The sequence below is a fragment of the Vulpes vulpes genome, chromosome 16 (assembly GCF_048418805.1).
Source record: "Vulpes vulpes isolate BD-2025 chromosome 16, VulVul3, whole genome shotgun sequence".
NCBI classification, from domain to species: Eukaryota; Metazoa; Chordata; class Mammalia; order Carnivora; family Canidae; genus Vulpes; species Vulpes vulpes.
The window spans coordinates 70,124,620-70,149,456 of record NC_132795.1 but is presented as its reverse complement, the minus strand read 5'-3'; the positions used below and the strand labels follow the sequence as shown (position 1 = coordinate 70,149,456).

Genomic DNA, 24,837 nt, shown 5'->3' with positions numbered 1-24,837 from the left:
ACCCCGGGATCATGACCTGAGCCAAAGGTAGATGCTCAATCACTGAGCCACTCAGGAGTCTCAGAAAGATTAATTCTTTAAAAATAAACCCAACTTAGGGCATCTGGGTGAGTCAGTTGGTTAAGTGTCCAACTCGATTTTGGCTGGGGTCATGAGGGTCTCCGGGTAGTGAGATCGAGCCCCACATTGGGCTGTGCTCAGCATGGAGTCTGCTTGAGATTCTCTCTCCCTCTACCCCTCCTCCCGCCTGCACATGCCGGCTCACTCTCTCTCTGTCTCTCAACAAATGAATATAATCTTTTTGTTAAAAAACAAATGAACTGAACTTTTTTCTCTTCTTTTTCAGGATAGGTAAGAGGACTCAGGGAGAGACCCAGAGAACAGCTTCCTTCCCTGTGGATTTTCCTTGTTACCCAGAAGGGGAAACTGAGGCTCAAAGCGGTCAACAACTTGCCCAAAGGTACAAAGCAGAGGAAAGCCTAAGCTTTGCCTCATCTAGCCTAAAAGCTCCTCAAGGGCAGGGACCTGGTCTCACTCACAGTGTAGCCCCAGCTGGGCAGCGGGCGCACAAATGGGCTTGGCAGGTGTCTGTGAGCTGCTCCACAGCAGCAGGGCTTGAACTGGACTCTGAAGCTAGCACTTACCTACCTGGCTTCCTGCTTTTCTGACATTGTTGGTCAAGTGGTTTGAATGCCCTGAATTGAGAAGAAAGCTCAAAAAATGTCTGACCACAGGCAGAATATGAAAGGGCTTTGAGGGAGAATCACAAAATGGAAAGAGCTTTCTGATGCTACTGTATTCACAGGAGGTGACTATTCAGCTCATGAGCAGAAAACTGAAAGTTCCCACTGAAGCTGCCTCTTTCTGTTTTGCCTCTCTCTGTTTTTTCTGAAAGAACCACACAAAAGGGCTAAGAAAAACTAACCACAAGAGCTATGAGGCTACACCACGGGGAGACTTAGACTGTTTTGCCTCGTGTTTCCTGGAGTTCCATGTGGAAAGTGGATTGAAGCAGCTGTCCACAACCTGGAAGGGAGCTAGCCACGTCTCCCAAGGCAGAACAAAGTGGAAGGGACATCTGGCATTCCTTTCAGTTTGGGAAACGCGAGACACTCCTGGAAGAAACACATCAGCAGGTGTTTGAGTAAAAGAGAATAAATCCCAATCATACACTTACAAGTGATGTTTTCTGTCTTTCAATAAGATTTTTTCCACCTTAAAAATAATGCATGTCTATTTGGAAGTCACATGAATGTAAAGAGAAAAACAGGTATCCATCTAAAGAAAACCACTGTTACCACTTTAAGTGTGTGTGTATACATACATACCACCTTTATTTGCTTTTGGCATTGAGCATTACACCATAGGAATGTTGCTATATATTTTTTAATATTTTTAAACTTATTTTTAAATAATTGGAAGCCGACTTAAAAGAAAAAGAAAAAAGAGGTGCCTATCTGGCTCAGTTGATACAGCATGCAACTTTTGACCTCAGGGTCATGAGTTCAAGCCCCACACTGGGCGTGGAGCCTACTTAAAAGAGAAAAAAGGAAATAATTGCAGATTCACAGGAAATTGCAAAATAATACGTGGGGAGAGTTCCCATGTACTCTTCACCCAGTTTCCCATAGTGGTAACATCTTGCATGACTATAAAACATAATCACAACTAGGAAATTAGCACTTTTAGCACTTACAATGTATGTGTATAGTTCTGTGCAATTTTATCACCCATGTACACTTGTGTAGCCTTCACAGTTACCATACAGAACTGTTTCATTAGCATCACATCCATCTCTCTGCCTCTCCATCCCAACCACCACCCCTAATCTCTGGCAATCATTCATCTATTTTTTAAAATATATATATATTTATATTTATATTATTTATTTGTTTGCTTGTTTGTTTGTTTATGAGAGAGCACGAGGTGGTGAGAGGGGCAGAGGGAGAGGGAGAAGCAAACTCCCCACAGAGCAATGAGCCTAACATGGGGCTCAATCTATGGACCCTGAGATCAAGACCTAAGCCAAAGTCAGACACTTAATCAACTGAACCAGTCAGGTGCCCCCAAAGCAAGAGAATTTCTACAAAAGGATGAAAACAGATGCAAACATCTGGCAAGAGTTTAGCTCAGACAGGAAAGCCAAATGTCCATTGACCTCAGCTACCTGCAGCTCAGCAAGGAAGCAGCAAATGTCCTGAGAAGTCTCTAAGCCAGCGTCATAGAATCCAATTTCCAGCAGCCAGATGCCCTCTTGCTGCACCACTTTTGTCTGACCCCCAACTGCAAGGCTCACTCTCCTGAGAGAATAACGACAACGCAACAGGGATGAAAGAAATAGAGAAACTATAAAAGACAGACCCAAGAATTCAAAAAAGTATAGCAACTGGAGGACACTTTGTATAGAGCAAATAGTTCTTTATGCCTAACTGGCCCTTGTCATCACTGTATCAGAGCATCATGAGGGCAGGGTTATATTGTGTCTGTGCACTCCATCCAAAGAGAGGGAAAGGTGATCCATTTTAGAAAGAATTTATATCCGTTTTGGTGGGATGTTTGGACTATATGGTAAAGTCGGTTATTGTAAAGGATGAAGTGATTCTCCAGTAGGGGGAGGGTGATTCTAGACCGCAAAGACAGTTATGGGGCTGGGGGGGGGGTGGCTGACCACGAGGTCATCAAACTTCCTTAAGCATTAGGAGAGCAGGGCTTTATGTATGTATGTATTTATTCATGAGAGACACAGAGAGGGGCGGAGACACAGGCAGTGGGAGAAGCAGGCTCCCTGCGGGGAACCCCAGGCGGGACTCGATCCCAGGACCGCGGGATCATAACCTGAGCCGAAGGCAGATGCTCACCCACTGAGCCACCCAGGTGCACCTAAAATAAAATTTAAGAGGCAGCCTGTGAAAGGACACTCAGACCCTCCTCTGTCCCCCTGAAACCTTCCTGTGACCAGTACCCTCCCTGTACTGGGAGGTAAAGAGACACCCTTATCATCAGAGATGGGACATTTAGAGCCGAGAAGGCTGTACAAAGGCCGCTTGTTACTTTTTACTAATTTACTACCCCACCTCGACCTCTGTGTCCAATTCCTTACTCACTGAAGCTCCCAAAGTCATTTTCTTTGCCTTGTCAGTTCCTCATGCATTTATTGTCTGTCTGAAAGTATGAAAACTGCCTGCCTTGGTCATTTCTTTAGGTTTCAATTTATTATTGGGCCTCAGTGCCCAAGTAATAAAAATTTGAGGGTTTTTTTTTCTTCCTGTTAATCTGTCTCATGTAAATTCAATTATTAGTCTAGTTGGAAGAACCATGGGCCAAGGAAAATTTTTTCCTCCCCTCAGGCTTACTGAGTTGAATAGAATCCCCCAAAATTCGTGTCCACGTGGAACCTCAGATTATGACATTATTTGGAAATAGAGTCTTTGTAGGTGTAATTGAAACTGCTTAGGGGATCCCTGGGTGGCTCAGTGGTTAAGAGCCTGCCTTTGGCCCAGGGTGAGATTCTGGGGTCCCAGGATCGAGTCCCACGTCGGGCTCACTGCATGGAGCCTGCTTCTCCCTCTGCCTGTGTCTCTGCCTCTCTCTTTCTCTCTGTTTCTCTCATGAATAAATGAGTAAAATCTTTAAAAAAAGAAAATGGTCCTACAGAACGAAAAGTATTTAGCTCTTTTGGTGGTGGTGGTTTATATGTTCAAATATTTTGAAATCTCTTAAAAAATAGTAAAAAAAAAAAATATATATATATATATATATATAGAAGGCTAGCTAATGACAAAGCACAAGCTGATACCCAGCAAACACCCCCCACCTCCCCCTCACTGTGGGGCGGCGTATGTGTGACATTCCTTCTGGAAGCTCCCAACTGTCTTATTGTTAATGTGGTGCTAGAGGGAAAAGTAACCTTAACTTGACAATGGCAAGGCCTCCAGTATCCGTGAGTCTTCTTTAGCGTATGAAAGCCCCTTTGAAACCTCCCTTTCCTTTACCTCCCCCAAGTCCCAAGTATATAATTAAACACCCCTCAGAACCCTGGTGCAGCAGCTCTTTCTGCCCCACAGGTCCTGTTCCTACGCTTTAATCAAACCACCATTTTGCACCAAAGATGTCTCAAGAATTCTTTCTTGGTCCTCTGCTCCCGACCTCACCCCACCAAACCTCACCTGCGTTCCAAAACTACATATTTGTGTATACATATGTATATGTACATACACACACACACACACACACAGCTATTACAAATAGACCCCACAATGAAAAACGGCTCAAATACAATAAGGTTTATTTACCATAGTAAAAAAAAAAAAAAAAAAAAAAGAATATTTTCAAGTTAATTCAAATCAGTTTCCCAACAGTCCAGGTGTAGCATACGCACGCTGCTGTGAGAAATGTTTTGGGGCCACCTGGGTGGCTCAGTCAGTTGGGCACCCAACTCTCGATGCCAGCTCAAGTCTTGATCTCGAGTTCCTGAGTTCAAGTCATTGTTAGGCTCTGCTTAAGACAAAAATAAGTGGTCTTGGCAGGACCTTTCTAGCGGGTAATCTAGCAGTAAATTGAAGAAGCCTTCATGACTGGCACACTGGTGATCCAGCCATTTCTCCTCCTTCAGTTTGGTTTGGAATTTACTCAACTAGGGACGTCTGGGTGACTCCGCGGTTGAGCCTCTGCCTCCGGCTTTGGGGCGTGATCCCAGGAATCGGGATCGAGTCCCCCATCAGGCTCCTAGCAGGAAGTCGGCTTCTTCCTTTGCCTGTGTCTCTGCCTCTCTTTCTCTGTGTGTCTTTCATGAATAAGTAAAATCTTAAAAAAAAAAAAATTACTTAACTAAATGACTCTTGAGCTGCTAGCATTGTTCAGCGCAGCCCGGCTTTCCCAAACGTGCCCGCCCGGTGGGAATCGCTGGAGAAACCCCCTCGGTTCCTGTAGGTCCAGGGAGGGGCTGGGCAAGTCTGGGGAAAGCCGCTGGGTTTCAGCCCGGAGTCACCCGGGCGGTATTTTTGTTTTTTTCAAACCCGGACCGCCGTCTTCTGGGGCTGGAACCAGCGCCTCAGGGCAGGCAGGATTAAAAAGTTGCACAATTTTGTTGAGTATTTATTGGAAACATTTTCTCAAAACCCCGTTAACATAACCATGTACAAAAACTCAAGTGTAATAGGATTGCATTTGTGCAAAAAGGATGGTAAGACATTAACTTTGGCTACGAGAAAGGTCCTCGTTCAGTTAGTCGCATTTTTTATTTTTATTTTTTATTTTATTTACCCACGCATGAGAGTGTGTACACACACACACACACACACACACAGAGGCAGAGCCACAGGCAGAGGGAGAAGCAGGCTCCATGCAGGGAGCCCGACGCGGGACTCGATCCCGGGTCCCCAGGGTCACGCCCTGGGCCGAAGGCGGCGCTGCACCGCTGAGCCCCCGGGGCTGCCCCAGTTACTCGCATTTAAACACTTTAAAATCATGAAGAGTCACGTCCGTTACGTTAAGAAACTTATGTAGAACCGCAGGCGCATTTCTGCAGACGACGCCGCGGCTCCGCTCCACCCGCACCGGCCCGGCCCGGCTCCGCCGCGGGGGCTCCGCGCAGGTCCGCCTGGGGTCGAGGCGCAGACCCCGCCCCCCGCGCCCGCGCCCGCGCCCGCGGCAGGACCCCCGCAGCCCGAGGCCGCCGCCCCACTTCCGGCCGCTTCACCCCGCCCCCCAGCGTCTCCGGATCCCCTCCGCGGCCTCGCTCCCCGGCCGCGCTCCCGCTCCGCGCTGCCCCTCCGCTCTGCCGCGGCCCGGCTTCCCCGACGTGTTTTGTTTGCGACGCTGTCGTGTCACAGCGTGCTTTACGGCCGTGGGGACGGGGCGAGCCGGCGCCAGGGCCGCTGCGGCCGGGAAGCGGGGCGGGCGGGCGAGGTTGATGCCCGGTGGCGGGGTGAGCGCGGCGTCTGGCCGGCTTCTCACCGCCGCGGAGCAGAGGGGCGCCCGGGAAGCGGCGGGATCGGCGTCCAGGAGCGGCCCGGGAGGCTCCGGCTCCGGCAGCGGCGGCAGAGGCGGAGCAGGCGGCCCCGGGCCGGGCAGTGGAGGCCCGGGGGGCCCCGCGGGCAGGATGAGCCTGACCCCGAAGGAGCTCTCGAGCCTGCTGAGCATCATTTCGGAGGAGGCGGGCGGCGGCAGCACCTTCGAGGGCCTGTCCACCGCCTTCCACCACTACTTCAGCAAGGCCGACCACTTCCGCCTGGGCTCGGTGCTCGTCATGCTGCTGCAGCAGCCGGACCTGCTGCCCAGCGCGGCGCAGCGCCTCACCGCGCTCTACCTGCTCTGGGAGATGTACCGCACCGAGCCGCTCGCCGCCAACCCCTTCGCCGCCAGCTTCGCGCACCTGCTCAACCCCGCGCCGCCCGCCCGCGGCGGCCAGGAGCCCGACAGGCCGCCGCTCTCAGGTACGCCCGCGGCGCGCCGCTGCCCGGAGCCCAGGTGTGCGCTGGGCAGGCTTTGGGCGCTTTCCGCCTGCGCCCGGGCGAGCTCGGCCGAAGAGCGGAGACGCGGTAGCTGCCCACGGACCCGGGGCCGCGGCCCCGAGCGTTAGCCCCCCAGGCGCACCCCGTTCTCGTGCAGCCCGCCTGGCGTGTGACTCGGTCGTAGCTGAGATCCTCTGCTCCCGCGTTGAGGTGTCCGTCGACCAGATGAAGTCCAGAGCCCGAAGAGGTTGTCGGGCCGAGATAGATACCAAGCGGTGTTTAATGGTTTGGCAGCCGCCTTCGTCGGTCTCTTGCGTGTCCCGCCCTGGATAATGGGATGGGCAGAGGGTAGAAGGTCGTCGCAGATTCGCGGCCTACCTTAGAACACGCAGGACTGCTGGGCATTACGTAAAATGTAGATTTGTGCAGTGTCGGTGAGATCGGATCAGTGGGTTTCATTCGAGGCCGCCTTCTTATTTAGTTATTTATATTCATTCATTCACTAATTCATTCATTCATTCATTCATTCATTCATTCATTCATTCATCCAAAGAGATGCTTTATGAGACTTGACTTTGGGAGAAGGCTCAGCCAGGAAAGGAGAAAGGCACAGAGGGGGTGGTGATTAGTGAGACAAAGCCCCGTGTAGTGGGGGAAGCAGACAGAGGTGGGAAAGTGTGATCTTCCGGTACTAGACCGTGGGAAAAAGAGCACTGTCTAGGTAGGGGTCACTATACAGAGTTAAAAGGTGAAGGCAGTGGGTTTTGAGGTAATACCAAGAAGTTTTTCGTGGCACTGGAGGGCTTCTACCCTGTAAGCTAGTTGGAATTCATGCTTGGCATCTCCTCTAGATCTAAAGCATCTCGTGGTTGGTTTATTACGCTGCTCTTATGTAAGAGGAGCAAACTTTGTGTAGGATGAGATGTCCTTAGGGTACTCGTACCCAAGGAGGCTTTCATTAAGTTTGAGAATGCCGGGAAGGTAATGCAACATATCTTGGGAGGCCTAAGCCCACCAACCTAGGCCCCTAGCAGACAATGGGGACAGCGTGGGATTTACTCAGAGAGCCCTTTGAATTCTGAAGGCCAGCTCAGGCAGGGGAAGGATGACTTAGGTCCTTTTCAAATGCCGTGAGCCTAAACCTAGATTCAGACCATAGACTGCATTGTAAACACAAATCTGTCCGGGGAGGACTCCATGGATAAGTTATTTTACCTCTCTGTGCCTCAGTTTCTTTATTTGTAAAATGCAGATAGTAATAATTCCTAGCTGGTAGGGTTATTATGAGAAATAAAAGTATTTACAATAACTGTTAATCACTATTATCATTACTTTCATTAAAGTAAGGATGGTGCTTAAATGGAAAACAGGGAATATCAATACCGGGGCTTGTACTGTATGTCTAGAGTGAGCATCTAATGGATATATTTTTAAAGTTTTTCAGGTGATTCTGACGCAGAGGTAGGATTGAGAATATATCTAGATGTAAATAAGACAGCTTCTCTTCACTCAAGAAGCTTGAGGTCTGGTTGAGGAGACATAAATGTAGCCATAACCCAGTGGAGTAAGGGTTGTACTAGAGGTCACATACGAAATGCCCAGTGGCACAGACGACCAACCACCTGTGTGGCTGGAGAGGTTCTTAGAGGGAGTGAGGTTTTTGCTGGATCTTGGTTAGGGGTGGGATACGGGGTGTATGAGGGAAGGGTGTGGCCCTGTCAGGTGTTTTTAAAGAACTGGGTATATTGGATGTTCTGAAATCAGCAGTCTGAGAACCTGGGAGATTTTGTGTAACTGGAGTGTAGGATATGTGGGTTGGAGAGGAGTTCGAGAGATGAGATTAGGAAAGTGGGTCGGAACTAGATTATGAAGGATCTCATGGTGCAGAATTTGGGGTTTAATTCTGTGTAAACAGGTTAAGTAATGTGAGATTCGTACCTAGAAATATAACTTAAGTGGTAAGTGGGAGTGTGGACTGTGGGTGATAGGTGGGCAGGAGTCCAAACTCCGGGCTGGGAAAGTGAGGAAGGCTGTCCTGGAGTCTAGACAAGAAAGGAGGGGAGATGAAGATGAGGGAACAGAGTCTGGCAACAGTGCTGCTGTGGGACAGATGAGGCTTGTTGAGCAACGGAACGTGACAGAAAGGAACAGCAGTCAGCACTGGGGGAATTTTGTGGCTGTACTGTGCACTGAAGCAGGTGTGACATGTGTACCTGTGCTGCTGAGGCTCCTGGTCTCTTCAACTTGTACAGTTGCTCACAGAAGCAAGGGAGAAAAAGCATTTCTGAGCATTAGCTTTTTATATTTGCTTTTGCTTGCATGTTTAAGCTTTAGCCTTTGCATGTTGGATACAAAGCTTTTAATAGTTAAAATTTTAAGTTTCATTTTTGATATTGCCACAAATCACAGAATTTCAAGTGGTATATTTAATTGCATTTTCATAAATGTATATATTTGGTTAACTGAAACTTAAATAATTTTGTCTTTAAAAATATGAGTGGAAATGGCAAGTAGCAAATGCTAATTTTACCAGAGTCAAGTTAATTTTTAAAAATAACCATTGGAGAAATTGTTATACATTTTTGTTTACAGGATTTTTACCTCCTATAACTCCACCAGAAAAGTTTTTTCTTTCCCAGCTAATGCTGGCACCCCCAAGAGAACTATTCAAGAAGACACCTCGACAGATTGCATTGATGGACGTTGGAAACATGGGCCAGTCTGTGGATATTAGTGGGCTTCAGCTAGCCTTGGCTGGTAAGGAGCAATCAGTGGTTTGGGTATTCTTGTGTAGTAGCATTAGGCCTTTTTTTTTTTTTTTTTTTTTTTAAGGGTCCCCACTTAAAATGAAGGTCTTTGTAATTGTGCTAAAAGCTTCATAACTTCCATGAGAAACGTACCCTCAGTACTGGATCCTTGCTAATGTGGTATATAAATTCATTCTGAGTTTTCACTTGAATTGATTGCTTTTTCAATTTAACAAGAATGCTGGATAAAACTTAGTAGGTTTAAAAAAAAGTCCCTAATGTCAAAGTGATCTGCAGATTCAGTGCAATTTCTATTAAAATCTGAACAATATGTTTTGCAGACATGGAAAAACCCATTGTAAAATTCATACGGAATCCTAGGGGACCCTGAGTAGTCCACATGGTTTCTCTTGGCACCCTTGTTGAAAATCATTCTACCTTATATGGAAGGGTTTATTTCAGGGTTCTCTATTCAGTGATCACTGCTTTGTCTGTCTGTATTTCACTTCACACATTTGCTTACAGTAGCTTTGTAGTAAGTTTTGAAGTCGGGATGTGTGAAAGCTCCCCTGTCCTGCTGTTTCAAGATTGCTTTGGCGCCTTCTATGGGACGCATATAAATGAATGAATGGGATCTCTTGAAGCAGAAGCCTGTTGTGATAGAAAATAGGAGCTTTCTTGACCTGGATGGTCAGAGCCTCTCTGAGTAGGGAAGGTAGAAGAGGCACCTTTTGCTAGACTGCTCTGAGAGTGATTGATTAGGGAAATTCTAATATATGGGCAAATTTGTGAACCCTTCACCTTGTGACTGAGTGGGCTGCAGTATTAATTTTGACAGTCCCCCATCCTTCTTACTAGACTTAATGCGTCTGTGACATTTGGTTTCTTATACAAGGTGACATCGTTCAATAAACTGCTTTTTCCTTGGAACATTCCGACCCTCACTTTTTAACTCCTGAGTATCACATTAGAACAATGTTTATTTTCTGAAATTGAGAAATCTTTTTAAGACTTTTAAGGTTGAAGGTATGCAGAAATGCTACAATCTACTCACAGAAATAAAATATGATTATTTCTTGAAAGATTGTATGAGAGCTGGGTACAGAGGTGTGACAGGCAGTTTCAGTCATTTTACCTTCAGAAGGGATATATATTCTGAGGGCTTTTGCTTTATATTCAATAACGTGAGAATCAGATCTGATCTCCCTTGCAACTTCGGATGACTTGAGTTCGACTGTGAGAAAGTTTTAAAGTATATCAAGCCCAGAAAGGAATATATGCTAGAGTTAGTCTCGAGAAAGCTTGGCAAAATGGCTAAACTTGCTGTCTCCTACCCAGATTGAAGATGTCCTAATCCATGCATTTTTACAAATATCAGGGGGAAAAAAAGTGCTACACTTATCTTCTCTGGAGCTGGCTACACACAAATTCACCTTTGCAGAGGCCTGCAATTCATGTCTTGCAGTAGGATCTATGGACCAGAGGTGTATTTATGGAGGATGCAGTTGCATTTTTTTTAACTTTAGATAAACAAGCAGACAAGTTATACAAAAGTAACTACAAGGGGCATTTTTTTTTTACCCTATTAACAATGTCAATATTTCAGAGGCTTTATTAAAAATTCCAGATAACCTGTACTTGTTATTTTACTACACATTGTGCCAATTTAAACATTTTTCCTATATTTTTGTCAAGAGTATGTTCATTTTCTGTACTTTAGCTAGCAATAGGAGAAAACAGCATCTTGGGATGATTTTAGTTAGAATTTTTCCTATTAAATGAATGAAGTTGAACATGTTATAGATACAAGGCATCTTTCATGTCTGACAGTTTTTCCACTGAATCAATGTTTGTTTGTTTTTTATTAACACTGATAGTTCTTTAAGGAATCAGGAATTTAGCCCTGTCTTTTCAAAATTACAAAGTCTGTCTCCCTCTGCCTATGTCTCTGCGTCCCTCTCTGTCTCTCACAAATAAATAAATAAGATCTTTTTTAAAAATTACAAAATCTGGGGATCCCTGTGTGGCTTAGCGGTTTAGCACCTGCCTTTGGCCCAGGGCGCGATCCTGGAGTCCCGGGATCGAGTCTCACGTCGGGCTCCCGGCATGGAGCCTGCTTCTCCCTCCACCTGTGTCTCTGCCTCTCTCTCTCTCTCTATCATAAATCAATCAATCTTAAAAAAATTACAAAATCTGAAATATGTAGTTTCATAAAATCTGCATGTGTTAAGGAATTATAAAGTGACCCTGGAGCAGCATCATCTAGGTTAAGAAATATGTTTCAGGAGTCTCCTTGTGTGTTTCTCTTACTAGCTGCTCCCCTTCTCCCCCATTGCTAACCTCACTTTTGTGATAATCAGTATTTACTTTATCGCCCTCACCTTTATATATGCCTGTAGTTTAACTTTGGATGTTCTTCAACTTGAGATATATGTGGAAACATCTGTGTTCTTTTGGGTGTTAACTGTAAAGTGAATCCATGTTGATGAATTGTAGTGGTTGATTTTCATTGCTGTTGTGACATTCATACAATGGAATATCAAGTTCTCCATCCATTTTACTTTTTTTCTTTTTTCTTTTTTAAGACTTCACTCACTCATGAGAGACACAGAGAGAGAGGCAAAGACACAGGCAGAGGGAGAAGCAGGCTCCATGCAGAGAGCCCGATGTGGGACTCGATCCTGGGCCTCCAGGATCATGATCTGAGTGGAAAGCAGGCGCCAAACCGCTGAGCCACCCGGGGAATCCCCTGAGCCACCCAGGGATTCCCCCCATTTTACTATTAATGGACATAATGTTGCTATGTACATTCTGGTAGTACATGTGAAAATATTTTTTCTAGGGAGATAAGCAAATGTAAAACTTCACTAGCTAGTGGCAGATTGTTTTCCAGAGTTGCTGTGCCATGTTTCATTCCCATTAGCAGTGTGCAAGTTACCTGACATTCTCTGCATCTGATGATTTCAGGCTTAATTTTTGTCAGTCTGAAGGGTATGTAATAGTATCTTGTGTTTTGACTGATCCCCATACTCCCACCAGTGAGGTTGAACTTTTTTTTTTTTTTTAAAGATTTTATTTATTCATGACAGAGAGGGGAGGGGGCAGAGACACAGGCAGAGGGAGAAGCAGGCTCCTTGTAGGGAGCCTGACGTGGGACTCCATCCTGTGTCTCCAGGATCACACCCCAGGCTGAAGGTGGCGCTAAACCGCTGGACCACCGGGGCTGCCCTGAACATCTTTTCAAAGGTTTATTGGCCATTCAACCTTTTTTTTTTTTTTTTTTTAATTGGTTGTTGAAGTCAGTCCATTTTTTTTTAAGGCTTTTTTCCCCCCAAGATTTTATTTATGAGAGAAAGAGAGAGAGGCAGAGACACCAGCAGAGGGAGAAGCAGGCTCCATGCAGGAAGCCTGATGTGGGACTTGATCCCAGGACCCCCAGGATCACAACCTGAGCCGAAGGCAGATGCTTAACCGTTGAGCCACCCAGGCGTCCCTGTTTTCATGTGTCTGTTGGTCATCTGTATATCTTTAGAGAACTGTCTGTTCTGATTTTCTGCCCATTTTTAAATCCTTTTTTTTTTTTTTTTGGTGTTGTAGGAGTTATTTTGGATATTAACCTTTTACCATATACAGAATTTGTAATAGTTTCTCCCATTCAGTATGTTTTCATTTTGTTAATGGTTTCCTTTGCTGTATGAAAGCAAGAGGGGAGTAGCAGATTCCCAGCTGAGTGTAGAGCCTGCCATGGGGCTCTATCCCAGGACCCTGGGATCATGACCTGAGCTGAAGTCCGACACTTAACCAACTGAGCCACCAGGTGCCCCTATGTATATATGTATGTACTTAGTAGGTTCCAAGCCCAATCAGTGTGGGGCTTGAACTCACGACCCTGAGATTAAGAGTCCCATGCTCTACCAATACCAACTGAGCCAGCTAGGCTCGGTCTTGGTTTTAGGCTCTAGGTCTAGTTTGTCTTGCCACCCAACTTTTTTTCCCCTATCCATCTGCATGGGATATCTTCACTTTCAGTCTATCTTTGGGTTTGATGTTTGTGTCTCTTGTAGGAAGCATATAAATAGGTGTTGTCTTTTTACCCAGCTACCCTATGCCTTTTGAATTAAAAGTAAATGGGCACTTAATTTATTTTTAAAGTAAATATTCATTGATACATACTTTTTGCCATTTTGTTGTTTCCAGGTGTTTTTGCAGCTCTCTGTTCTTCCCTTGCTCTCTACCCTTATGTTTGATGACTTTATTTAGTGTTAGGCTTGGATTCTTTTCCTTTTTTCTGAATCTCTTCTAGATTTTTGACTGGTGGTTACTGATGTTCGTATATAATATTCTTTGTATATACCAGTCTAAGGTAATGGTTAAGTTTGAATACATTCTGAAAGCACTATATTTTTACTTCCCCACCCAACACCCTGTGTTCCACATTTTATTTTTTTAAAGATTTTATTTATTTATTCATGAGACACAGAGAGAGGCAGAGACACAGGCAGAGGGAGAAGCAGGCTCCATGCAGGGCCCGACATGGGACTCGATCCCAGGTCCCCAGCATCACGCCCTGGGCTGAAGGCAGGCGCTAAACTGCCGAGCCACCCAGGCTGCCCCTCGTAAGGTTAGTTTAGTGGTGGTAAACTCCTTTAACTTTTGTTTGTCTGATAAACTCTGTCCTTCAGTTCTGAGTGATAACCTTGCTGGGGCAAGTACTCTCATGTTTTTTTCCTAGCACTTTGAATAGATCATGCCACTTTCTTCTGACCTGCTGTTCCTGCTGAAAGAACATCAGATAGCCTTATGGGGTTTCCTGTGTAACTATGTGCCTTTTCTCGCTGCTTTTAAAATTCTTTTATCTTTAATTTTTAACATTTTATTTATTTTAAAAGATTTTATTTATTTATTCATGAGTGACACAGGAGAGAGGTAGAGACATAGGCAGAGGGAGAAGCAGGCCCCTGTGGAGAGCCCAATGTGAGACTCGATCCCAGGACCCAGGATTACACCCTGAGCCAAAGGCAGACAGTCAACCACTGAGCCACCCAGGTGCCCCAATTTTTGACATTTTAATTATGTGTCTTGATGTGGACCTTCTTGGGGCTATCTGCTTCCTGTACCTGGCTGTTTCCCTGGTTAGGGAGTTTTCAGTGATTATTTCTTCAAATATTTTCTGCCTCTTCTTTTGAGTTTCCCTATAATGCAAACATTATACTTGAACAGAAGAAATTCTTTAACCTAGCCTCATTTAAAAATTTTTTAGTATTTTTGCTGCTCAGCTTGGGTGCTTTCCTTTACCCTGTCTTCCAGATCACTGATACTGTCTTTATCTGCTTATCTGCAGTTGATTCTCTAGTGTAGTTTTCATTTCAGTTGTTGTATTCTTTCCAGCTCTGTTCTGACTTCATTCACTTTTCTCTCTAGTGAGGATCTTTATGACCATTACCCAAACTCTTCATCAGGTAGATTGCTTATCTCATTTCCTTTAGTTTTTTGAGGTTTTGTGTTGTTTTTTTATTCAGAACATATTCCTCTGTCTCATTTTGTCTGAGTCTCTCTGTTTTTATGTAGTAGGTATGTCAGTCAAGTCTCCTCATCTTGTAAATAGTGGCCTTATATAGAAAATGCCCTGAGGGGCAGCCCGGATGGCTCAGCAGTTTAGCACCGCCTTCAATCCAGGGCCTGATCCTGGAGACCTGGGATCGAGTCCCTGCATGGAGCCTGCTTCTCCCTCTGCATGTGTCTTTGCCTCTCTCTCTGTGTCTGTCATGAATAAATAAATTTTAAAAATCTTTTAAAAAAGAAAAAAATAAAATGCCCTGAGGAGCCCAGTACTTCAATCCTCCTTGGTCACAAGTACCAGGCACTGTAGGGGTATCTGTTGTGTGGCCTGTATGTACCTTCCTGTTGTGAATGGTCTGCAATGGCTCAGGGTGCTCTAAGGGGTAGGAGTGGCCCCCAGCACAGCTGGCTGAGAGGCCTGACTGTAGCTGCTGCTGGCTGCTTGATTTGTAGTTTTTGGAAAAAAACAAGACGATACAAAAACATAGATTGAATCTTGCCTTTTGTTTATATTCCCAATTAGTAGCTTGTCTATTCTCTTGCCCTGTGGTACCCTCAATTTAAAAATATCTCTTATTTTATCCTTTTTCAGAACGTCAGTCTGAATTGCCAACCCAAAGTAAGGCTAGCTTCCCTAGTATTCTCAGTGACCCGGACCCAGATTCTTCAAATTCTGGATTTGACAGCTCGGTTGCCTCTCAAATCACAGAAGCTTTAGTCAGTGGACCAAAGCCGCCTATTGAAAGTAGGTACATACAATTTTATGTACTTGGGTTTTATTTTACCAATACCCTGAGACCTGGTTTTCTAAAGCAGTTATTTTTTGTTGCTCCCTAGACTTGAATTCAGTGAAAAACCTCCTAGCGTAGAGGAGGTCGGTTTAGTTTCTTCTGTAATAAAATTACATACCAAATTTTTTATTATCAGCAGCATTCTGGAAGATAGATTTTACAAAAATGAGTCTTTTGTAATGTATTACCTTTTTCTTTTTTAGTGCTTTATTAACCTTAACCATTACCTTCTCCCTTGTAAAGTTTTACTAATCTTATAGTTCCTAATTTACTTTAATTCAAAGAAAACACCTACTGAACATGAAATCCGATAGCTGCATCTTTTGGTTTCACGGGCTTCTGTGTGGTTTTAATGATGAAGGCATGCTTTATGCTTAAGAATAAGGAAAATGTTCTCCAAATTACAGTGTTACCATGAATTTTAAACTTACATGACTTTAATGCCATTAACACATCTTTGGCAGAAATGGGCTTAATAACTGAGGTCTCATCCAGTCACAGGTGTGCCTGAAGGCCCATGGCACATGCTGATTTTTATTTAACATTTGTTTAAGCACAACTGTGTTGCATGAGCCACCAGAAAGGTATGTGAAAACCCCAATCAATTAGATACTGAATCTAGCTAACATGAGGCATCTGTACTTCACGGAAATGTTTCCTTTATCACAGTAGTAGTGCTTCTTATAAAATGTCAAAATTTTTATCTTTTTATAAATACTCTGAAAAGAGATTGAGATGCTAGTCCTGGTGATAAAAATGAGAGAGAGGATAGTTCAAGATAAACTGACGATTCTTAGCTAGAAAACCTCAATAAACTAGTCTCAAATTTGGCATGGGCTAGGATCCATGATTGGAATAGGCCACCTTAGGGCCCTGTGTGGAAACCAAAATGAGGTATAAAAATCCCAGCCAGTATTTATTTTAGTGAGTTTTTAAACTTAGGAATCAATGTTGTTTCAGAAAATAGTTGGAAGTATTGAGTCACTGCATTTTCTTGTATAGTTTTATGAACAGGAGTACGGGATTTTTGAATTAGGGGATTTATGAAAGTCTCTGGATTCATTTGAAAATGTCAAAAGGCAGCTATACTTTTCTGTTTCCTGCCATTTCATGAAATGCAAAAAAAAAAAGTTACAAATAATAGTGGTCTCTGAATAAAAATAATGGTAACCAAGAGTAGGATGAACGAAATCAAACAGCATTTCATTTTTCCCATAAGAACTTTTACCAGTATGTGAAGTTGTATCCTTTGCTTCTGAGTGGTGATCATGCTTTAATTAAAAATTGCCAGATCATGGTAGTGCCTTTCTCTCTTGAAAAATAGATTCGGTGTGTAGCATAATGATGTTCTATTAATATTTCGTTTTGTTGGTATTCTGAATAAAACCCTGAATTTCTAAATCATCTCTGCCTTGGATTTTGAAGTCTTGAGCATTTTATCATGTTACCTTTATAAAGATGTGTATAGATGTTAGCTTACTAAATGAAACAAATATTCCCCTTCTCATTAAAGGCCATTTCCGCCCAGAGTTTATTCGTCCACCACCTCCACTCCACATTTGTGAGGATGAGCTGGCTTGGCTGAATCCAACAGAGCCTGACCATACGATTCAATGGGACAAATCAATGTGTGTCAAGAATAGCACTGGTGTGGAGATCAAGCGAATAATGGCCAAAGCCTTCAAAAGCCCCTTATCTTCTCCTCAACAAACACAGGTATTTATTTATTATAAGCATTTCTTATCTTTAGTCCTCCACATTAAGTGGCCAATAAAATGACCCTGTCAACAGGAGTCAGCAGTAGGAAGGGTCTTATATCCAAGGAGTCTTGGATCTCTGAATCTTCGTTCTGCTTCTCCAGTTCTGGTCATTTTACTCTGGTGGGGAAAGACTGATAATTCAACATGTATCAACTCTTATTTGAACCATTTTGACTCTAGGAGAGGAGGGGTAGGATAGATCTCACTTTTGATCCTGTGATTACAGTGTTTGTAGTTCACTTTGTTTGCTAGGCCATTCCTGAAACAGTTCACTGTGGTATTTGCCAGTAGGGAGGAAGTGTGGAGAATTTTGAAGAAAAAGTACTTATGTTTTTGAAGAGAACTATTTGAATTACATAGTTGAGTAGGACCTGAACTACATCATCCTGCAAAGTGAGGGACTGCAACAGGGCAGCTCTCCCTCTTCCCTTCCTGCTTCTCTCCTCAAGCATTTGTTCTCCACCTGGGGCTGTACTCTTGTTTCTCCTGTTCCTCAGTTCTCTGTGGTGTGTGCTTTTCTGGAGAGCTGGTTGGCAACTAAATTATTTTTGGTTCTAGCCGAGGACAGAAAAAGTCTACAAAGGAGTTAAGGATGATATCGTTATATAATCCAGACATTATATCCAACCAGACAATACCAAGTTTGGCTTAATGCCCAGGAGGAGAGATCATTAGCATATTTGTAAATAGTCTTTGCAGTTCAAGACATGATTATAATAATGGGTTTGAAGGAAGAAATTTATGAAGTTGGTTCAATGCAGACAATTTTTTTGACTCAAAAACCTCTTTTTAAAAATTTGATTGTATTTAGCTCCTGGGTGAGTTGGAAAAAGACCCCAAACTCGTTTATCATATTGGCCTCACTCCAGCCAAACTTCCTGACCTAGTGGAAAACAACCCCCTAGTTGCTATAGAAATGCTGCTGAAGTTAATGCAGTCAAGCCAGATCACGGAGTATTTTTCAGTCCTGGTCAACATGGACATGTCCTTGCATTCAATGGAAGTTGTAAATCGGTAAGTGTTTATACTCAATCAGATGTGTGTGTGTGTGTGTATGTATGTGGGATATAATATAGATGCTGACTGGCAAGAAGGGAAAAACTTGCAACAGACTTTAAGGCAGGGATTTTTTTTTTTTTTTTAAACCTTCTTGAAGTTCTGCTAAAGACCATGTCCATTTAAGCTTACCAGCCAGTGGGAAAAAGCCTGGCTTTGCCTGGCTGGAAGCTGGGTGATCACAAGTATGTGTACAGGAGAGTGTTCTTTTCAACCTTACTTTCTGTCACTGGCAAAACTGTTACCTGCTTTTTGAAAGTATACTTCACTTCTGCATTCTCTGCTCAAGCCTTTCCCCTTCGGTGAAGACTCCCACTTCATTCTGGTTCAGTCCTTGGATTGAGCTACCTCTGAGTGCTTGCTTCTTCCCCCTTCACTACATTCTTTTTTTTTTTAATTTTTATTTATTTATGATAGTCACAGAGAGAGAGAGAGAGAGAGAGGCAGAGGGAGAAGCAGGCTACATGCACCGGGGGCCTGATGCGGGATTCGATCCCGGGTCTCCAGGATCGCGCCCTGGGCCAAAGGCAGGTGCCAAACCGCTGCGCCACCCAGGGATCCCTTTTCACTACATTCTTAACAGCATTATTGTCTTCACCAGATTTAGTCCAAGAATAACCACATCTTTTTTATCAGTATTATTGTTTCTAGAGAATAAAGGACAAGGTCTGCTTATGCTCCCCACCCCCCATCTCAAGTGACCACACCACTATTCCTTGGAGCACTAGTTCCTCAGTGCCTTATGGAAAAAGGTTCTGCAGTCACATTTCTTTTGGAAATTCATACTATATAGTTAGCATAGTATCCCTTTATCTGAACATGGAATTCCTATCCCACAGAATCCTTTGGAAAATACCAGCTTTCCTTTACAAGATTCTAATATGCCACCATGCCTTCTGTCTGGATCTCTACCACCAGGTTCCTAAATGTACCACACCAATCCCAGATTCCAAGATTTTTCCTCCTAGCATCCACTAGGTTATAAGGAACACTTCTAGGTTCCACTTCCTTTCAAGGCTTTTCCCATATTTTCATTTATACTGCTTCTTGCAAACCCCTCATTTTAGCATTTAGCTATATATATAGTGTACTATTCACTTACTAAACTATACCTCCTTCTCAGATATACCATCTTGCATATAGCACTTAGGCATAATCGGGGTTTAGTAAATGTTACTTATGAGAGCTTGAAGACCATTAACTGAATTATGATTCAACCGAGGACACACAGAACTGTTTTTAAAAAAATGAGTAATTACCATGTGTAATGCTAAGTATAGACTTAAAAAATGGAAATCCCCTTTATTAACAAGCAGAATGGCTCAGGCTCATTTACATAAATATGTTTACAACTAGGTAACTGATCCTAAGTTAGAAATAAGTAACCATAAAATATAAATTTCTCTTTGGTTAACAGTGTTTAACAGCCCTAACTTTTTAACTTTATGAAACAGACTAACTACTGCTGTTGACCTACCTCCTGAATTTATTCACCTTTATATATCAAATTGCATCTCTACTTGTGAACAAATTAAGGACAAATACATGCAGGTAAGTAACAGAAATTTTTGTAATTGTAAATTTTATAAATACCTGCCAAGAAAATGGATACACTAAAACTGGCTTTCTTTTTTTCAGAATCGTTTGGTTCGTCTTGTGTGTGTCTTTCTCCAGTCCTTGATCCGAAACAAAATTATTAATGTGCAGGACTTGTTTATAGAAGTGCAGGCATTCTGTATTGAATTCAGTAGGATACGAGAAGCTGCTGGCCTTTTCCGGTTGTTGAAGACATTGGATACTGGAGAAACACCTTCTGAGACCAAAATGTCAAAATAATACCTCATCAGAACCACCATGTTCCTTGTTCAGCTGTATTGTGACTTAATTTTTAAAAACTGTTAGAACCTTGAGTGGATTGCTTGGCCTAATGCATATAAACACCACTTTATCTACTTAAAGCAAAATTTTCCTTTCCTGGATGACTCACTCCTGGAGATGGATTTTTGGTAAGAACTTGGAAGTGTCTTACTGGTGATTAGGAGTAAAGGTTATCCAAAAAATTACTGCAAGACAGTAGATAAGGTCTTTAGCACTGTAGAGCAATGTTAAAACACAAGTTATAGGCTACCAATAAATCAAGAATCCAGTTTTCTTAAGGTTCTTATATTAAAGTATTTAATGAAAGTAAATGAAGACATTAAGAATTTGTCATACTGCCCTTGAGGTGAAATCAGCTGAATGTTTTGGAATCAAGTGGCAAATAGAAGTTTGGTCCTTCAACCCATTTATGCATATAGTCCCTTATTTCTCATTAAGCACAGTCTGAACCAAGGACATGCTTCTAACTCAATCCTTTCTTGTCATGGGGACTTAATAGACAACAAAAGACATGCATTTCTTGGACCTCTTACAAACATGGGAACTCTTAGAAACCTTCTTTTGAGACTACAATAGTTGATATGGTTTTCTGGGTTTTTTTTCCCCCTTAAGATGTTTGTTCTTCAGTTATCAGTCTAAGATAGTTACTTTTTTGTTTTAAGGAAAACTATTAGTTCATGCTTTGGGAGATAGTATCACCACTGAAGAACTGTCATGTCAAATCTCTTCCTGAGTGGGAACTGTACCTGCTGCCTGTGATGGGGCAGATGGCATCGTGTGGGCTGTTATCCCTCATTTAACTTTGGACAACAGTGCCTTACATTAAAGTTTTTTATGAACTATATTATCTGATGTGTATTTTTTACTTGAAGAAACCATGGAAAATTAGTTTACTGAGGTTACTTCCAAAGCATATTCTTTATAGGGAAATAATCAATTCAACAGGAGTTACCTTCCAGTTTAGCCCTCAGCAAAAGTTAAAGGGAAACCAAGCCTAGTGATTTTTAAGAGGAACATAAATAAGTTCTAATCTTACAATATTGGCAAAACAGCAGTACTCTTAGTTCTTATGAAATTAAGAGATTTGTAAATAACTTGCTTAAAGGAAATAACCCAAGCCAGTGTAACAGAGGAATGCCTTTAAACATACAAAATGCTAGCAACAACCTTGATTTCTCTCCATACCTAAAAGTAGACATCACTGTTTTACATACTTGGTTTGGGAAAAGAAACCGTTCATTATGCAGATACTTTTTTGGAATGGCGGAGTTGGGACCACTGTTGGAAGCAACCCAAACTCAGCTCCGGGACTGTTGATTCTCTGACAACCTCAAATTCATGGCCAACAGCACTGTAGCTTGTGCCTGGACAAAACTTATCTAACATGTATTTTCTCGATAAGGCTGATAACAGCCTTCCTGGGCTGAGAACAACAGATAACACTATGCTTGGGGGCCATTTTAAACTGTGAAATCACTAAGGTATAAAATTTTAGAAAATATACACTGTGGAAAAGGACACAGTGTTGACAATTTGGGAGCTGAAACAAGAAGGCAAAGTGTCCTTGTCCTCTCATTCAACCTCAACTGGAAGTGTGTCAGATGCCTCAGAATTTTCACCACACTGTATGTGTCCACAAACTCAAAAGCACTGCACATCCTGATTTTGGGGTTACAGATAAATTTCAGTAGGCAAATTTACGAACACGGACTTTGCAAATAAAGAGACTGAGTACTGAGTACTGCTAATCATTTCAAGATCACACTATTGGTGTTTACTTGAAAGAGAGAAGATTTAGAAGTCTAAATTGCTTACAAAGAGTAGTAATAATATTTAGGGAACATTTTATAAAAAAGTCAGGTTTACATTTACAACACCAACAAAAAGTTCTTCATTAAATATTTTTAAAAGTAGAAGAGTAAAAAAAAAAATAGTAGAAGAAAGTTTACCTGAAATAAATTATAATCCTGGGATTCAGTTAACTGTAATCAACTTTTAAGTGTAGTTCAATATACTGCCATATTAAAAACAACACATCTTGAATTCTCTGGATTTTCTGAGTTTCTAGCTGTAATATCTTCAAAATCACCTGTTAAAATGACAGTATTAAGTTACATCTTAGGATAGAAATAAAAGATCGTTCACAAAGAAATGAATTGGGACCCTAAGCTAAAACTGTTTCAAACAGCTTAACTGTTTATACATTTAAACAACTTTAAAGAAATGGTTATCATGCACCTTTCTTACAGAGTACACACTTATACAAACTTTTTTTTTTTTTTTTTTTTTTTTTTTTTTTTAAGACTTAGAGTGAGAGAGCAGGGGGAGGGACAAAGTCTTAAGCAGACTGCTGCAGTACAGGAAGCCCAACTCAGGGCCCAATCTCATGACCCTGATTATGACCTGAGCCAAAATCAAGAGTTAGATGCTCAACTGACCAATCCACACAGGCACCCCTACTGCCACAAACTTAAGCAGCATGTACCACTACTTAATACATTCTGTAATGGTTTACATTCCCAAGAATAATAGATCCCATACCTATTTTTTTTTTTTTTTTTTTTTTTTAAGTAGGCTCCACGCTTGGTGTGGAGCCCAACACAGGGCTTGAATACAGAACTCTGAGATTAAGACCTGAGCGGAGATGAGATGAAGATTTGGATGCTTAATGGACTGAGCCACCCAGGTGCCCCTCATGTACCTATTTTAAATACTCTGAGTAATAGCACCTTCATATAATATATTTTTTAAAAGATGTTCTTTATTCATTTGACAGCACAAGCGGTGGGGAGCAGCAGGTAGAGGGAGGAGAGGCAGGTTTCCCCACTGAGCAGGGAGCCCGATGTGGGGCTCAATCCCAGGACTCTGGGATCATGACCTGAGCCAAATGCAGACACTTAACCAACTGAGCCACCCAGGCACCCCATTAAGATAACATGTTAATGATATCTGGAAAATTAATGCATGGCCAGAACTTTAATTCTTTAAAATTCTTGCACCCTCTACCTACTAAGACATTTTGTTGGTTTCACTTTAATCTGTCTGTTCTTACACAATCACTACTGTTCTAATTAGGAAATCTCTAAGATGCTTTCAAAAGCACTTATAATCCTGGGACCCAATACCTATGCAGTCAAAAGCCCACAGAAATACTGGTGTTCCCAGGCTTCTCAGCCTATACTTCATCAAAAAGAAGGGACTTTTTTTTATTCTTAATATGATCCACATACCTTCTTCAATTTACAACTTATTTTATACTTACTCTTAGAATAAAGGTCAATCTCTATCTGCATGGCTAGTGATGATATTGTAGAAATTTCACTTTTATAACTAGAATTACACCTTAGCATTTTTTATTTTATTTTTTTTTAATTTTTATTTATTTATGATAGTCACAGAGAGAGAGAGAGAGAGAGAGAGAGAGGCAGAGACACAGGCAGAGGGAGAAGCAGGCTCCATGCACCGGGAGCCTGACGTGGGATTCGATCCTGGGTCTCCAGGATTGCACCCTGGGCCAAAGGCAGGCGCCAAACCGCTGAGCCACCCAGGGATCCCACACCTTAGCATTTTTTAAAGTGAAATGCTTGTCTTTTTAAAACTTCAAAAACGAAATTAACTGGGAAAGGTGTAGGTGGCTTTTCTAATTAGTTGTTGCATCACAGAAACAGCACAGGTTATACAGAAGATTCACTGGCTCAGGCCAGCATCCTGTGCTTTGTAAATCACAAACTGCGCTGAGCTCAAAGAAACTGCTTTTAACCAAACATATAATTACTTCAAATTCTAGTTAGTAGCATACACATACTGATTTAATCTCAGCCTTCACTGAGCAAATAAATTTTAATGTTCTCAAAAGAAGAGATTTGCCAATTAAGCTATCCTCTTGGGGAATTTGGTTACCCTAGGTATTTCATCCAAGTGGGAACACACCTGTTCTTGAAAGTCTATTATTTTATGGTTCTGGCAGTCCTGGACTCAGCAAGTATACTGTAAAGTATGTAGAAAGGTATTTACTACTCAGTTAAGGCCAGATGTCTCAGGTTCGCCAGTTGTTGTTTTTTTTTTTTTTTTTTTTTTTCCCCGTTAAAAAATATCTGAGCCCTTTTTGGGAGGACTCCTCTTGGAAAGACTGCCCAAGTGCAAAGCTTCAATTCTGATGTTACTGAGGTCAGACCAGTGGTTCGCTTCCGGAGATTTTGTCATCGTGCACCCCACAGAGAGCAAACTGCTAATGGGCACACTGCAATTCGGCCTTTTATTGTCATCACTCCTCAGTGACTGCAGTGAACAATCTCTCAAGAAAAGCTTTATATATTGAAGATCCCCAAAACATCAGCAAGCAAGGAGGTTTACCTGCCCAAGGTGCCGTGTTTTTGTGCCTCCTCCCAGCCTTTGTGGTTTTCCGGTGGGAAACCCAGAAGCAGCTCCAGGTAGGCAGCAGATGACAGAGTGCTTCACATTCAAGGCCAAACTGCGTCTTTTACACGCTGACCCGTGACTTTGAAAGGTAAAAAAATGTATATTGTTTCTACACTATTTGTAAACAAATGGACACTTGTGGAAGGAAAATGATTACTGCCATAAATAGTATGAC

At 42.5% G+C, this 24,837-nt stretch overlaps 2 protein-coding genes, 1 long non-coding RNA gene and 1 other non-coding gene across 5 annotated transcripts in view; 2 read left to right on the top strand and 2 right to left on the bottom strand.

Moving 5' to 3' along the window:
- The window catches only part of LOC112915324 (uncharacterized), a 47,640-nt gene extending 45,810 nt beyond the window's left edge, over window positions 1-1,830 (top strand). For both annotated transcript variants that reach the window (XR_003234043.2, XR_011997785.1), the window contains one exon: window positions 347-1,830. This is a non-coding gene — a long non-coding RNA (uncharacterized lncRNA). The remainder of the gene's footprint in view (window positions 1-346) is intronic.
- Window positions 1,831-5,716: 3,886 nt separating this feature from the next.
- Window positions 5,717-21,087, top strand: CNOT11 (CCR4-NOT transcription complex subunit 11). Its single transcript, XM_025992431.2, has 7 exons — window positions 5,717-6,434; window positions 9,045-9,209; window positions 15,351-15,503; window positions 17,063-17,265; window positions 18,121-18,323; window positions 19,820-19,916; window positions 20,004-21,087. Exons 1-7 carry the CDS (start codon window positions 5,912-5,914, stop codon window positions 20,199-20,201), a joined length of 1,542 nt encoding a protein of 513 aa, XP_025848216.2. The 5' UTR covers window positions 5,717-5,911; the 3' UTR covers window positions 20,202-21,087.
- The window catches only part of RNF149 (ring finger protein 149), a 31,865-nt gene continuing 26,670 nt past the window's right edge, over window positions 19,643-24,837 (bottom strand). The window contains exons 8-10 of the mRNA XM_025992766.2: window positions 24,597-24,741; window positions 22,193-22,332; window positions 19,643-20,178 (exon numbers count right to left, since the gene is read on the bottom strand). The gene's annotated coding sequence lies outside the window, so the exon portion shown is untranslated. The remainder of the gene's footprint in view (window positions 20,179-22,192; window positions 22,333-24,596; window positions 24,742-24,837) is intronic.
- On the bottom strand, window positions 24,405-24,519 carry LOC112915427 (small nucleolar RNA SNORD89). Its single transcript, XR_003234066.2, has one exon. It is a non-coding gene; the product is annotated as a small nucleolar RNA SNORD89 (small nucleolar RNA).